The following is a 15,332-nucleotide window of genomic DNA, read 5'->3' on the forward strand; positions in this document are numbered from 1 at the left end:
GGAAACAGACCCAGGGAGGCCTTGGAATTCCCGTGGGTAGGGGATTCCAGGGCCCAGTCGAGAAGGAAGGGCTCTTAGCCTTACACACTCCACATCCCCTGGGGAGAGGCATGGCCCTCTGAAGTGTGGGGCTGGTTGGAAGTGCTTCTTGCCTGGCCCAAGGGCAGGACTGCTACTTAGCTTCCTCAGTTCTGATCCTCTCACCAATTACTGAGCTTACTTTCCTGGCAGGAACACTGGCTCATATCTCCCCAATCAAAACATTATTGGAAAGTAAAAATCCACTAGGTCTAGAAGGACAGAAGTTATTCTTTGAAAATTTAAATTATAGTTTACCTGAATAGGTAGTTCAAGTACTGCTGGTCAATGTCACTAAGGAGTGAGGAAAAAAAAGATAAGGCATGTGAAATACCAGAAGTATTTTACATACACGAAAGTCATTTGCTTCTATTGATACATTATAGCTATGTACAAGTTACTACATTTATAAATTATCAATAAATAGTATGAAGAGTCTTTCATATTCAAAACCATTTCCAGGCTCGTTTTTAAAAACGGTTTCCTCAGTTAATACTATCACATGCATTTTCACTTGTGGCCAATTATTTCCTATGTGTACTCCTGCCACTTTAAAAGGAGTGTCAGCTCTCTCAGGCCACTGGACTGGCTTCTAGGGCTACAATATTTGACAAACAAAAATACAGGACACCAAAATAAACCTGAATTTCATGGAAAAAATAATGTTTTAGTATAAGTATATTCCAAACATTGCACGGGACATACTTAACAAAAAAAAATTATTCCCTGCTTACCTGACATTCAAATGTAACGGGGTATCCTATATTCTATCTAACAACTCTACTGGCCCCTTGCTGCAAAAACACTTTATTTCAAAGATAAAACAGTGCCCTAGGGACCCGCCACACACCCTCAGAGTGTATAACCTTCTCCAGGAGTCAGTCCCCTCAGACCTTTCCTCTGTGGAAAGACCTTTCCTCTGAAACCCAGGCGCCAGCTGCCCAGTGGAAGGCTCTGACCTGGCAGCCCCAGCTCCACCGAGGCCCAAACTCTCATCTTTCTCACTTATACTCGCCAACTGACTGCCCTCCACAGAGGCCTCATTTCACCCCAGAACAAAGCTAGTGATGGGAGAGGCTGCTGGCTCTAAAGTTAGGAAGAAGCTGGAGAAACAAGCAAAAAGACTTGTGCCTCTGAGCTGGAGGAAGTGAACTGGGGCCCAAGGTAGCTGGGCACATAATTTTGGTCAAAAAGTCATCTAAACAGCTGCTCCTGAAGGAAGAGACAGAATTCCAGGCTCTTCGCACATCGCTGACGGCTGGTGGACCACCAGGGCTGGACCCGCCCAACAGCACAGGAAAGGGCTTCGGGCCAAGCCTGCTGTCCTCACTGCCACCTGGACTCGTGGAGTCTCTGGACGATGGAGGCAGCTCACAACACCGAGGGTCTCACCCCTTTCCTTTAACCAAATGACGGCTCACCAACCTTTAAAAGTTTACCTTAACGCGTTGGGTTTCTGGGATTTCTGGAGTATCTTATAAGCTCCTGGAAAGGAAGTAACACAGGTCAGTGGCACAGGGCATTGTGCGGAGGGAACTCCACAGAAGCACAAAGTCCGCCTGGAGAAGGGTCCCTCTTCCCCGTGAGGGCCACCCACAGCCAACAGGGGGCGACCAACAGCACCCTAGATGCGCATTCGACAGTCCCTGCGATGATGCAGTTCAGCACAGGGTGCTGGGCCAGGAAGGCCCACAGTCAACAGAAGGATGCAATGAACAGGAAGCCTGGGTTTCCTCTGATGGTGCAGGTGAGAAACAGAAACAGCGCTGGATTTCTGAACAGAGTGCCACAAAGTCAGGGCGTTGTTCTTCCCACTAAGACTATAGATAAGAAACACTGAACATAGGGTTTGAAATAAAGTAGATGATCCTTTTATTTCACCAACTAAAGCAAAAAACTTCTTTTTGATATATTGCTGAGAGTGTTTTTGACACAAACTTCTGGATCTTGATCTCTTCCCCCCATTTTTAGAGAAGATCAACCAGCACTCCACATATGGATTTGAGCAAGCAGAGCCTGGGCCGTGGTGAGTTAATTAATGTTTGTCAGGAGAAAGGGGGGACTGCGGGAACGGGAAACAAGACAGGAAAACTCCAAAGTAGGAAAATCGAGCCAGAAAAATGCCCATTTAATTTTAACCTTGACACCTTGGATTTAATCTCCCTATTATCCGGGACCACTAAAAAGTGGATATATGATACGATCTAACTAATAAACCTCAACGTTTAAGTGAGAATTCTTTAAAAACTTACCTACACAGAATAAGTGAATGACAGCCCAGAAATATCCATCTGGATCAAACTGTAACACAAGATTAAAAAAAACACACACACACAAAGGCTGTAAGTACAAACAGGGTCCAGCGTGGCGATCAGAAACCCTAAGTGTCAGTGCGCAGTGCCAAGCATGGTGCCAAACGGGACCCTGGGGCCGTGGGCCAGTCCCTCCTTATTTCTCACCCAGCTGCCTCTGACATCTTCCTAAAAGGGCTCCCTGCCCCAGTGCTCTTCCCCATCCCCCACCCTCCCCACATCGCATCTCTAAAAGGCAGACATGACAGTGTCACTTATTGCTTAAAACCGTCCAACGGTCCCCCAGTGACTTCAGTATGAAATCCAGACTCAGGGCACCCAAGAATCCCTATAATGAGCCCCTGTCCACCCAACCAGTCCCATCCACTCCCTCTTCCTACCTTTTTTATTTTTCCCACTTATCTCATCTGACACACTCTATTTCACTTATGATCCATCTCTCTCTCCACCCACAACTAGATGATCAATGCCAAGAGGGCAAGAATTAGCCCAGGGGTGCACACACAGTAGGTGCTCAATAAAGCTGAATCACAGAACACTGAGGATGCCTCCAGGGCTCTGTCCACACCTTCTTCTACTCCTGGCTCTCTCCTTCTCACCTTTCAAGATTTAGGTCCAGTGAGGCAAGCCTGGCTCCAGCATCAGAAAGATCTGGGTTAAATTCTAAAATCCCCATTTCCCGGTTAGCTGTGACCTCCTAGGCCTCACTGTTCTTCAGCTATGAAATGCAGATAACAGTAGCCACTGCCCTTGTGCAATTGTGAGATGAAATACAATAAGGCACGTGAAGCCCTGGCACAGAGCCTGGCACACAGCCAGCCCCTGTAATCGTCGGCTATTCCTGCTCTGAGCCTCCAAGTCTTCCCTGGTGCCTCACACCCCACCGTACAGAGCCCTGGCCTCCCTGTGTTATAATTATCTGTTTCTCGCCTGCCCCCGCCCCTTTGCTCTGCCTAGACTCCGACTTCTGCCTGGACCACGCAATTCCTCTTTGTGCCCCTAGAGCCTGGCTTGGTGCCTGACACTTGATGGGGACTTAATAAATACTGGGAAGAAAAGAAAGAAAAAAAGCCCCTACAATGAGATGATGAGTGGCAGTGGCTGGAGGCGGGGGTCCTCAGTGCCTGGTAAAGAAACACTCAGGACAGCAAAGTGAAAATCGCTGTGCCGATGAGGCCCTCGGGATGAGAAGGAAAAGGCGATTCCACCTCAGTGAGCGAGGCTGGGGCAATTTGGGCTTGCAGGTTCTCCAAGTACGTACGGAGGGCAGACTGCTCCCATCATGGCGCCCAGAAGCCCGAGCTCTGCTGGCCACGCTGCTGCAGCCTTGGGAAAAGGCACAGACCTGAGGAGAGGTGTTGGCCTGGCCCGAAGGTCTCCCAGGGCCTGAAAGTTGGCTTTTAAATGCCTCTGCATAGGCGGGGTTATCCAGCTTCTCAAAGGAGGGGCTCGAAAATTCTGCTCACCCCCGCAGGCTTCAGAGACACTTGAAAAGCAAAGTGAGTCTACCTGAGCTTACCTGGGAGTCATTGAAGGGCAGGCACCCTGCGGCGGCCAGGAGGAAGAGGGCACTGTGGAGAGGAGATAAAACAGGCGGCTTCACTTTCAATGTCAAGAGCGTCCAGAGTGCGAGAAAGTTGACATACACGGACTGGAGCTCAGATGAGACAAAGAGCCCGTGAGACCAAGCCCCGTTCATCCTCTGAGAACCTTATTACCCACGTAGTTTTCAACTATGTGCTCTGCTTCTCTCTCGGGGACAGTCCTTCTCTGGGGCTCAGCTAGCCTTCTTCCCAGAGAAGGGCATTTGCAAGACATGTGCAAAACCACAGCTGGCTCACTTGAGAAAAATAGTATATACAAAAGATTTTTTTTTCTTTAACTATAGACCCCCAAAAATACACTCATGGAAAATTGGACAATCAGACTACAATTATGCCTCTTGTCAATAAGAAACACCATGGGAAGCACATTACAATCTAATCGCCGTATCCAAATGATCAAACTTAACATCTCCTATAGTGGGAGGGACAGATCCACACCATGTGCCTCCCGATATGACGCACTGATGATGCACGCGGTGTTCCTCCAAATGTGCACAACCCGGGGCTGAACCACAGGAAACACAGAGACAATCCCCAATTCAGGGAGAGTCCGTAACACAAGGGGGCGCACACTACTCAAATGTGCGAAGGCAATAAAAGGCCGAGGAAGTGTTCCAGATTAAAGGATACGAAAGAGACGGGACACCTTTGGGGGAAGAGATTGCTATAAAAGACAGTACTGGGATAATCAGCCAAATCTGAACATGGACGCAAGGTTACATAACAGTGCCGTATCGGATGTTAATTTTCTAAATTTAATCGCACTGTGGTTACACAAGAGATTGTTATATTTAGGAGATATACTTTGAAGTATCAAGGGGTAGGGTCATAATTTCTGCAACTGATTCTCAAATGGTTCAGAAAAAAATAAGCACAATGATAATTACATATTATAACGTTACATATTCTATGTGATATATACGTATACGTATGGAGAAAGAAAGCAAATGCAAAAAATGTTAACTAATGGGTGAATCTAGATAAAAGGTATATTGGAGTTCACTGTAATATTCTTGCAACTTCAGTATAGGTTTAAATTTTTTTCCCAACTAAAAAGTTTCATTGGAAAAAAAAATCTCTTCTATATAATGAAGCATTTACAGATGAAACACTATGACGCCTGGGATTTGCTGAAACGAGGCACTGAGTGGACCCTTAGGTTGAAAACTGTTGAAGGTGGGTGATGAGTGTACAGAGCTTCACCAGACTATTCTGTCTACTTTTATACATGTTTAGAAATGCCCATAAGTTTTTTTTAATTCTTACACACAAAGTACATTGCCAATCACAGATATTTTCACATTTTCCTCATTAAGAAAGTCAATTTAGAGGTTTTTTTGGTTTAGAAATCAGTGGGTTTTATATAGTATATGGGTTTCATATACCAAAATATCCTGGCCTCTATCTTTTCCCAATCATTCTCTCCTCCCAAAGGAAGGCACCAGAAAACACAAAACCCAAACTGTCACATGCTCTTTCCCCCTCTTTCCATTTTATGATGCAACAACATATACAGGGTTGGGCCCCTTCACTACTGACCGTTCCATCAGGGGGCAAACAGCAAAGGACCAGGGACATGAACGGAGGCAGTGAATACAGCATTTCCACTGTTACAGAACTTTATCATATGACACCTCACACCAAGATATATTCTATATACGTATCAATTTGATACGTATTTACATATACATGCGTAATACACAACCACCTGATAGTCACAGCCTGGCAACAGTGATGCTTATCAGTTCTGCCCACAACCCCTGACAGTCCTCACTGTTGTCATCACACGTACTTAGGTACCCGAGAGACTAGCAGGGGGACCCATATGGAGGAGTCCTTGAGGCTGGGGCCTCACGGCCTTGGGAAGGGCAGGGCGACACGGGACATCCTGAGGCACAGGAAGGTCTCCACTCCAGCCCACCCTACTCCTTTGGCCTTGCCAACTTTCAAGGCACACACACAAACAGCCTCCAGGAGACTCCTTGGCACCAGACTGTCGAGGCACAGGCCAGGGGGGAGGGGGAAAAGGGGTGAGAGGCTGTCAGGAAGGGTTTCTGGGGACTGCACAGGAACAGGCAGGTTGTAGGTGGGAGGAGAGGACCCTCATGGCTTTGGCGTCTGCTTTGTAGGATGCAGGATGCTTCCCCATCCACAGGCAATGAGCGTTCTTTGGATCCCCCCAAAAAGACAACCCCTTGGGGCTGAGGAGAGACAAGAGGACAGCCAGGTGTGAGACAGCGCCTGGTTTCCCACCAAACTTGGCCTTGAGCAACACCTGAGTACATTAGGCACACATGGGTTTTTTGACTGATTTACTCAGATGAATATATTTACAGCTATTTACAAAGAAATGGGACATCCTCATGCATTGTGTGTTCACACCTGAAATATTTACCATATGACGCTTCCTTTATCAGGAAGAAGGCTACATCAATGAATGGGTTTTAATGTCTTTCTTTAACGCCAGCTAATCTTTTAAACAAGAGGAAGAGTCCTGATGGTGGGTTTTTGGGGGTTTTTTTTTCCCCTTCAAATAACAGCCTACTATAAAGGCAAAAAAGGAGATTGGATGAAAGCCCAGAAATATCTGAAACAAAAAGTCCGAAATCCTTGGATCAAAACATCTCTGTTGGTTTTCTAACTACAGGACTGAGCATCACAGCTACTGCGGTGCTGTGACAGGAAGCTGTCAGGGAGCAAGGCAACCAGGCCAGCGTTAGCACAACAGGGGCACAGGGACCTGCCCAAGGGTCCGGCCCAGTTCATGTTTCAGCCGGGGAAACTGAGGCACGGAGGGGCGTGAAACCTGCCCATGGTCACTGTGCTGTGGCCCAAAACCACGACTCAGATACGCGGACTCACAGTGTTTTTCCCACCATGGGAAATCTGAAAAACCCAATAAACTGCAAATATTATTTTTAAAACATAAAGTCATTTTCATGTTTTCCATTTTCATTCTCCATCGGTATTGCACAACTCAGTGAAGTTTTGGACATCAATGACTGAAATCTAGCACGGGTTGTTTTCCCCTGAAGAATAAAATATTTCAGGGAAAAAAAGAGTAAATTTTAGAATAAGACATAAAATAGGGATATATGAGTGTTTGTAATAAATTCCTCTGTAAACTCTCAAGTACAAATCATCAACAGACAGTTTATCATCGAAGTTTAAAGTCAGGTTAAATCTGTTTTAGAGGTTTGTGGAGTTTTGTTTTTGTTGTTTTTCTTTAACTTACCTACAGATCTTTGCAGGAGATGTTTTCTGTATGAAAATAGAGACATACAATTAGTCTTTAAAAACTCTTTTTTGTTCCCCTTAAAAGAAAATATTTAGATCAAGAGGCACATAAATTATGAGCAAGTTTATTGGGGGCTTAAAGCTTACAGCACTTCAGTATTTATTGAGGTCTTTTTCTGCTTGGATCAAATGAAGGATGACTCAGAGGTCCAGGGTTGAGTCACTTCGGCCAAGCACTCTGGATGTGCAGTTTTACCACTCTCACCATTAGAACTATGTTTATGAAAAAGGCAAAATGACTCTGGGCCCAAGCCTTCCAGCATCTTACACACCATGAAAAGGAGGGAGACAGAGAAATCGACATACCCTGCATAGGAAGAGAAATTAAGCTCTTGTTCAACTTCTAGTCCAGCCTGTCTCTTTAAATTTTCCTTTCATTAACCCAGCTCTGACTCTGAGCAGTGCTATAAATTCTCTGGTATGATGTGTAAATTAGGAAACGGAAAAAAGGAGAAGGGACATTGGACTCCACCCCTAGAGGGAAGGGAAAAAGGGCAGATTGGGAAAATCAAAACGTGGCATGTAAAGCGACCTGAAATGAAGAAATTCTACTGCACACTCCAACTTTATTACCTCCTTTTTATTAGTCAGTTTAAGGGATTCAGTCCTTGACACTTGGGAAGAAATCTCGAGCAGGAAGAAGCACAGATTTTTCTAGATCTGATAGGGGAAATGGTCAGGAAAGATAACAGATAAATTCTGCACATTTCAGAAGGATTATTTTACTAGTTGAGGACAAACTATGATTTTTTTTAACTCCAGTTCAGATAAAGTGTGAAGTATGAACATACTGTTTAAAAATGAAGCACTCAAAAAGTATAAACTTCCAGTTATAAAATAAGCAAGTCCTGGGGTCATAACGTACAAGCATGGTGACTATTGTTAATAAAACTGAGTTGTATATTTGAAAGTTGCTAAGAGAGTAGATCTTAAAAGTTATCACAAGGGGGAAAAAATGTAACTATGTGTGGTGATGGATGTTAACTAGGCTTATTGTGGTGATCATTTCACAATGTATATAAACAATGAATCATTGTGTTGTACACCTGAGACTAATATAACGTTACATGTCAATTATATCCCAATTTTTTTTTAAGTGAAACACTGGCAAGAGAAACATGTAGTTTGCTATGAAGGCTACCCTAAGTTTTCATGTGTGACTAAATAATCCAATTTGCTTTGTAATAAAAGGCATGATGTGCGTGTACAAAGCAGTGGCTCTCGACTTCAGATCCTTTTTATCTTTTATATGTCATCTCTCATCTTTGTGGAACCTGTCTCAGCAGAGTCCAGAGGCAAAGCCAACATTGACTCCACTGCCCCCTGGTGGGGACACACGTCCCTTCAGTACAGAAAGGATGATACCCAGAGGTGACCTGACTCACACCTGGATCATTGCTCCCATCCTGGGAAAATGAATTTCTGAAAGATTCTGAGCTAAATATAGCCAACATCTCCAGGATGCAGAGAAAAAGTAGAAACGGAGAGGATGGAAAAGGGTGCTCCAACTCTTCCACGAGTAACATGTTCACCAGCAGCTGCTTGGGGGCTTCAGTTACTGGGCAGGAAGTCAACTTAGTGCCTGAAGGAGTTCACGCATTCCACAGAGGAGAGAATCCTTTTTATTTTAACCTCCTCTGACTAACGGAGCCCAGAACCTGAGATATGGAGGGTGAAAACAAGCAATAAATTCATTACTGAACTCCCCTGCAACCAGGGCTCCAGAAACAAGCCAGGAATTCGTGTCAGGGATTCATCTCAGACCCCTCGGTCCTCAAATCACTCCTTGATAAGTCGCAACGACATCTCAGCTCCTAATGGGTCAGTATAACTCCTCCAAAGTCATCCTGCCAAAAGTCACGGTGAGTAGCTCCCGTCACTCTGGCTCAGCTGACTCACTCCAAGGGCTGCTCACTCTGTCTAAGCACGCTACACGTATGGCCTCATTTTGCTACGGGTTAGCGAAGTCTTGGGTTACAAGCTACAGATGAGGACGCTGAGGCACAGAGAAATTAGGTCAGCTGCCCAAGGGCACAGGGGCTGGCCCAGCGAGCTAGCTCCAGAGCTTGACCTTTCCCAACACTACTCTGCACAGCCTGCCTGCCAGTCCAGCAGGGACACCCACCGGCCCCTGCCACAAGCCTTCATCTGCGGCTTCCTCTCTGCCTGAATGCCCTTTCTCCCTGACCACCCAGAAAATTCCTGCCCGTTAGTGTGACTGGGTTCAAATCTAGCCCTTGGCCCTTCCAAGCAGACTTGCCAGTGGTCACCTCCCCCCTGCCATTTTGATGTGAATCCATCTGCAATAGGCAGATGTAAGAAAAAAGGAACTGCCAAAAGAGGTACCAAATAAAAACCACCACTAATATCATTAGTAACCATAGCTAATGAGGACAAAGCACCTACTGTGAGTCAGCAAGTGTTGGGAGTGCTTGTTAGCACCTGCACTGCATGGTGTCTTCCCAGCTACTCCTTGAGTGGGTGACGTCGCCCTCCCCTTTCACACATGGAGCACAGAAGGTGAGGGGATCTGTTCCAGCTGGTGTAAGGCAGAGCTGGGGCTGGGAAGAACAGATCTCCCGGGGTTGGGCTGAAGCTCGCAGCACCCTGTGGGAAGCTCGCCGTAGATTTCCTCATGGTGCTGGGATGCGGTGAGGGGAATGCCCCCCAACCCCAGGCCCACAGTCAACTCCACCTCAGACCCCCAGGCCCTGGCTCAGCACTGGCCTGGAGCTGAGCTCTGTTCAGATGAACAAGGAGCCCCATGTATGTCTGGAGAACTGAAGGGATGTCAAAACCATGATTCTTGAAATTAGTGACCACTGTCAGGCAGTCTTGACTGGAAACAGATGGCAGGAAAAGGTAGACGCTAATCTGGGCCATAAATAAAAAGCACGTCTTTGAAATTTCAAGCCAGGGAAGTGAAACTTGCCTTTTGCATTGTCATTTACCTCTTTCCGAAAACATTTCTGGTGCCCACAGGTGATAACTTCAGCTACATTATGCAAAGTCAGAAATACAGGAATGGCCTGAAAGAAAACAAAAGAATAAGCATGAGAATATTTTCTTTGATCTCATAATTACATAATTCTTGATTTCTGCTTAAAAATAAAGATCTGTGGGAACTTTTGGCATTCACATACACACTCCTCTCCAGCAAAACCTCTTCCGCGTGGATTAGTGGTCTTGCTTGTAGCATTTTGCAGAAGCTCCCTCCTACAAGTATTCTCATCAATATACATTTATTAAGCACCTGCTGTGTGTTGGGCACCATGCCAGGTGCAGAGGACACATCCCGCAATGACCTCTCCACCCTTCTCTTCCCTACTTTTCCCTTCCACACTATGTTCTACACGGGCTGCTCCCTCCCTCTGCCAGGCCCTTGTGTGTTCCTCTGCCTCCTTGTCTCTTTTTGTTGGGCTCACTCTAGTTCAGCATTCTGCTCTCATTTCGATATTGGGCTTCACTTCCTCTGAGAAGGTATTCTGTCCCAACACTGGGTAGACTGAAAAAAAGCCCTCCAAAACACAGCTGCGTCCTAATCCCTGGAACCCATGAATGTTACTTTATATGGTAAAAAGGGGTCTTTTCAAATGTGATTAAGTTGAGAATCTGGAGGTGGGGGGTTTACCCTGGATTTCCTAGGCAGGCCCTAAATGCAAACACTTGTATCCTCCCAAGAGAGAGGCAGAGACCTGACATACACAGAGGAGACCCCAGGGGCAGAGGCTGGAGCGATGCAGTCACAAGCCAAGGAACCCGACAGCCACCAGAAGCTGAAAGAGGCAAGGAGCTGATTCTCTCCAAGAGCCTCCGGAGGGAGCACAGCCCTGCTGACACTCCTTGAGTTCAGCTGGTGATACTCGTTTCAAACCTCTGGCCTCCAGAACTGGGAGAGAATAAATTTCTGTTGTTTTAAGCCACCCAGGTACACGGTAACTTGTCACCGCAGCTACAGGAAACTGGAATACAAGGAATGACAAGATGGTGGCCTGAACTTGGCAGTGGCAGTGAAGATGGAGAAAAGTGGCCACAGCAAGGGCATATTTAGGAGACTGAATGGAGGTAAATGTTTGGATAACTGGGATCAACTCTGTACCAAAAAAAAAAAAAAAAAAAAAAAAGGGTGAGTGGAAAAAGGCATAAAAAAATGTCACACTCCAGTGGGTTATCAGGATACACAGAACCCACTGCATGTTGACTAGCGCTGGGCTGTTGGGGCAGGACAGCAGTCGCTCCTAATTTGATAGAGAATCTTAACAAGGTGAGGGGGAAGGATTACGGGGCAGGGATTTTGCTATTGTCTCTGTTGTTGATGATGGCGATGTTTCCTGGAAAGCAGAAATAGATGGAGAATACGCATGGGTCTTGGCATCATCCTGAGCTTCAGCCTCCAGCTCCACCATCTGCTAGTGGAGCAGGGCACTTATCCAGACAGTTTGCTCCTCTGCAGGATGAGGATAACAATACCTACGACCTGGAGCTACTGGGAGGGATGATGGAAAACTGCGAGGAAGGCTGTCAACATTAACAGGTACCAAGCCCGCTCTCAGTGGCCTCCACGGAGGACCCTGAGCTGGGAAACTGTTCCAGCTTCAAGGCCCCTTAACTGAGTCTTTAACCAGATGCTGCTGCTCGCCCACTTCAAGATGGATTTATTCTTTTTTTTTTTAATAGACTTTATTCTTTTAGAGCAGTTTCAGGTTCACAACAGAATTGAGCAGAAAATACAGAGTTTGCACATAGCCCTCGCCACCCACATAGATATACTCCCCTACCCTCGACATCCCTTATCGGTGTGGCATATTTGGTACAATCGATGAACATACATGGGCACATTATTTCCAACCAAAGTCCATAGACGGATTTATTCTTTATCTTTTGAGAGGATATATTTTTACCTTGTCTTTAAGACTTTTAGAACTTTGTAGTTCTGTCCTATTTCAGTATTTTGCTCTAACTTGCACTGTTTCATTTCATTCTGAGTTCTTGCATTACATTTTTCTTGCCTTTTTAACATTTTGTACTCTTTTTCATTAAAAGCTCAACTCAAACTGTTTTTTCCTTTTAAAAATCATATTCTATTTTAATCACTTTCTGTTTTTCATTTACCTTTTGTGCTGCTTTTATGTCTCTTAAATTTTTATATTTTGAACTATTTTTTATGTGTTTTAAGGTTATTAAAGAGTTTTCTTTAACTGGCTCTATCCACTAGGCCCATGTTTGGAAAACTCAGGCCCTGGACTTCTAGGTCTTTCTTCTAGCACAGAAAATCTTGGACAGGGGGTCCACGGCAATGAAAATGAAGGAGCGGCCTGGATCCTATTTATTTAAAATTAAGACCTGATTTTAAACGCTTTTGCCTCCCTGACTGTAAAACCAGTAAGGGAACTGGATTTAGGGCTGGGATCATGGCACTCTGGACCCTGATTCTAGACTTCAAGGAGGCTTACTTTTCTCAATTTTATAAACCGTGGACAGGCTTCTCCATCTCCGTAGGCCCTACTCTGATCAGATTCTGGAAAAGGATCTATCTCTATGTGCAGAATTGATTTTAAAGTTTACTAATAATAGCTACCAACATGTTAAGCACAGTGCTAACTGCTTCAACTGCATTTAAACCTTCTCCCAACAACTCTAACAGCAGATGCTGCCACCCTGACTTAGAGACAAGGACACTGAAGCTTAGAGCGATCAGGCAGCTTGCTTGCAAGCCCCGGGCTCATTCAGGGTATGACTCCATGACTCCAACCCAGGGCTGTCTAATGGCAAAGCCCATGCTCCCAGCCTCGATGTTTTAGGACCCAAATTACGGCAAGCCCCAGTGTAAACCTCCTGGGCCTACGACTGTGCAAAGACCAATACGACCGTGTATTCCAAATCCTGCCAGTCCGCCGCCCCCAGCAATAAAAATGCTATGATCTAAAATGGATGAACCTGGAGTAAACGCTATGCCATTTTTAAAGGGATATCTTCCATTTCTCTGAAGTTTTAAATCTGAATCTCTCAAGCCAATTTGTCAACTAAGGAACTAGCAGGTTCTAGAAACAGTAATCCTACAACTGACTTTTATTCAGCCTCCCCAGAGAGCTATCAAAAATCATCTTAAGGCAGTTTGCAACTTTCATTACTGATTTTCCCTTGGCCTCCACCTCTGTGTACCAAGCTCCAGTCTGAACTATGTTATTAGTTCAGGAGACCCCCAGCAACTGATTATTTTAGAAAACCTGCCCTTTATCTTTATGGAGTGAGGATCAACAGAACTTAATTTTGTGAAATCAGATAGAAGTTCTGAGAAATGATCATCACCATAATAATAGCTAAGATATACTGAATGTTTATTATGTGCCAGACCTTGTTCTGACTGCTTTTACACATTTAATCATCATCCTAACTCTGCAAGGTAGATACTATTAACATCCCCATTACACGGATGAGAAAAAGGAGGGATATATCTTGGCTCTCTTTTTCAACCTCCCCATTAATAAGCTGAAATCACTTTTAGATGATCTAGACGCTAGCTTTCTGCTAAAGAGACAAGAAAAACAAGTATGTTCCTCCACATCGTCAGGGCTCCAGACACAATAATAAAAGGTCTCACCATCTTTCATCAGGAAAAATGGCCCAAGATCAACTATCGTGAAGCCCAAATCATCATTTTTGACACAAAATGTAATTGACCATAGTCAACTACACTGCCGTCCAAGTCATTTAGTCATTTAGGGGCACAATCTGCAACTAATTTATTCTTAAGAGTCCATTCACTTAAAATTCAACATTTCATCCATGAACCATTGAAAATTCTTCTCTGGTTGTTGAGAGAAATTGGTAATTATTACTCAAGATTCTTCATTATTCCCATGCTTCCCAGAGTGAAATATTCAAGCCTTGATTGTTATTTGTTCAGGTGTTGGAACTGACTTAAAACGGCTCTCCACGGAAAATCCTGGCCCTGCCCACATGCACGGCCTGGGGTTACTCTGCAGGCGTGTGGATGACTCCCTTAGTCAAGTCCTGGGTCAGCTTCTTAATTTTTGTAGAAGGTCAACCCTACCGTTAATTTGGGTGATTTTTAAATATGTGGATGTGACCTTCATCTACAATATGGAATCATTGCTTGCCAGGCCCTGGCCAAAGAATGTACCTTTGAACTGTTGGCTGCCTAGTTTTGATCAAAATCATGCATGCCAGAAATAAATGTTCCGAGTGGAAGGGAGCCACATAACCTGGGGGCAGTGGTTTTAGCCCCGGAGAAATCTGCTAAATCCAGTGCCATGAACTTTCCGCCTCAGAGCCCAGTTTTAATAAGTCATTTTATAAGGGTTACAGAAAACATCTTCAGATGGAGCAAGAAGATAAGAGGAGGGGCTTATTATTTTGCCTCTGAGCCCACACCTTAAGTAATCCTTGCAATTGGACTCTGATCACCTCTGATAAGAAAACAACGTGAAAGAGGAGAGCTGTCTCTAATCAGCAGTAACAGGGAGCGTCAGAGAAGGGTCTCCGTTCAACATGAACCCTGCGTTCTTCTCCCTGAGGCTCCAAGACCCCTTACATGACATTGGAGCCAAACAAAGGAGGAGCGAACCCACGGGCTCCAGTTTGCTTGAGTAATTTTCCTCCACACAAGTCTAATCATCTGTGTGTGTTTCCTCACCAACACTCCCATCCAATCTCTCCTCCAATGTGCTGAGTGAATGCTGTGCTCGTGAAGACACAAACCCTGACAAACAAGTGCTGGGTCAGAAACCAAGTCCAGGCCTGTCAAGACGCCTCCTTTTAGATTTGCAGAGACTTCCGACTGCTGACCCTAAGCAAGAAGACAGCAGATTTTGGTTTGAGCAGCCAAATTACCAACCCTGGGATGGCCTCTCCCCAGCCAGCTCCCTAGTGTGTGAATTTGCATGTCTGTTCTAAACACTCACCCACACAGGCTTTGAGGCAATCCTGTCCAGCTGAGAAGGCTTCTGGCAGGGAAATTATAATAAGAGTATTAATGACTGGTTGAAGTTGTACTGTCCCTCCAAAGACTGATACTCAT

At 45.1% G+C, this 15,332-nt stretch overlaps 1 protein-coding gene across 3 annotated transcripts in view; it reads right to left on the reverse strand.

The window, feature by feature from the left end:
* TMEM241 (transmembrane protein 241) overlaps positions 1-15,332 on the reverse strand; it is an 82,682-nt gene that overhangs the window by 47,187 nt on the left and 20,163 nt on the right. For 2 of the 3 annotated variants that reach the window (XM_032467507.1, XM_032467509.1), the window contains exons 5-11: positions 15,217-15,258; positions 10,243-10,320; positions 7,230-7,255; positions 3,910-3,961; positions 2,331-2,379; positions 1,518-1,563; positions 337-372 (exon numbers count right to left, since the gene is read on the reverse strand). In XM_032467507.1, the coding sequence (XP_032323398.1) occupies positions 337-372; positions 1,518-1,563; positions 2,331-2,379; positions 3,910-3,961; positions 7,230-7,255; positions 10,243-10,320; positions 15,217-15,258 (329 nt within the window). The remainder of the gene's footprint in view (positions 1-336; positions 373-1,517; positions 1,564-2,330; positions 2,380-3,909; positions 3,962-7,229; positions 7,256-10,242; positions 10,321-15,216; positions 15,259-15,332) is intronic. The other variant, XM_032467508.1, reaches the window with a different exon arrangement.

The sequence above is a fragment of the Camelus ferus genome, chromosome 24 (genome assembly GCF_009834535.1).
Source record: "Camelus ferus isolate YT-003-E chromosome 24, BCGSAC_Cfer_1.0, whole genome shotgun sequence".
In the NCBI taxonomy this organism is placed as follows: Eukaryota; Metazoa; Chordata; class Mammalia; order Artiodactyla; family Camelidae; genus Camelus; species Camelus ferus.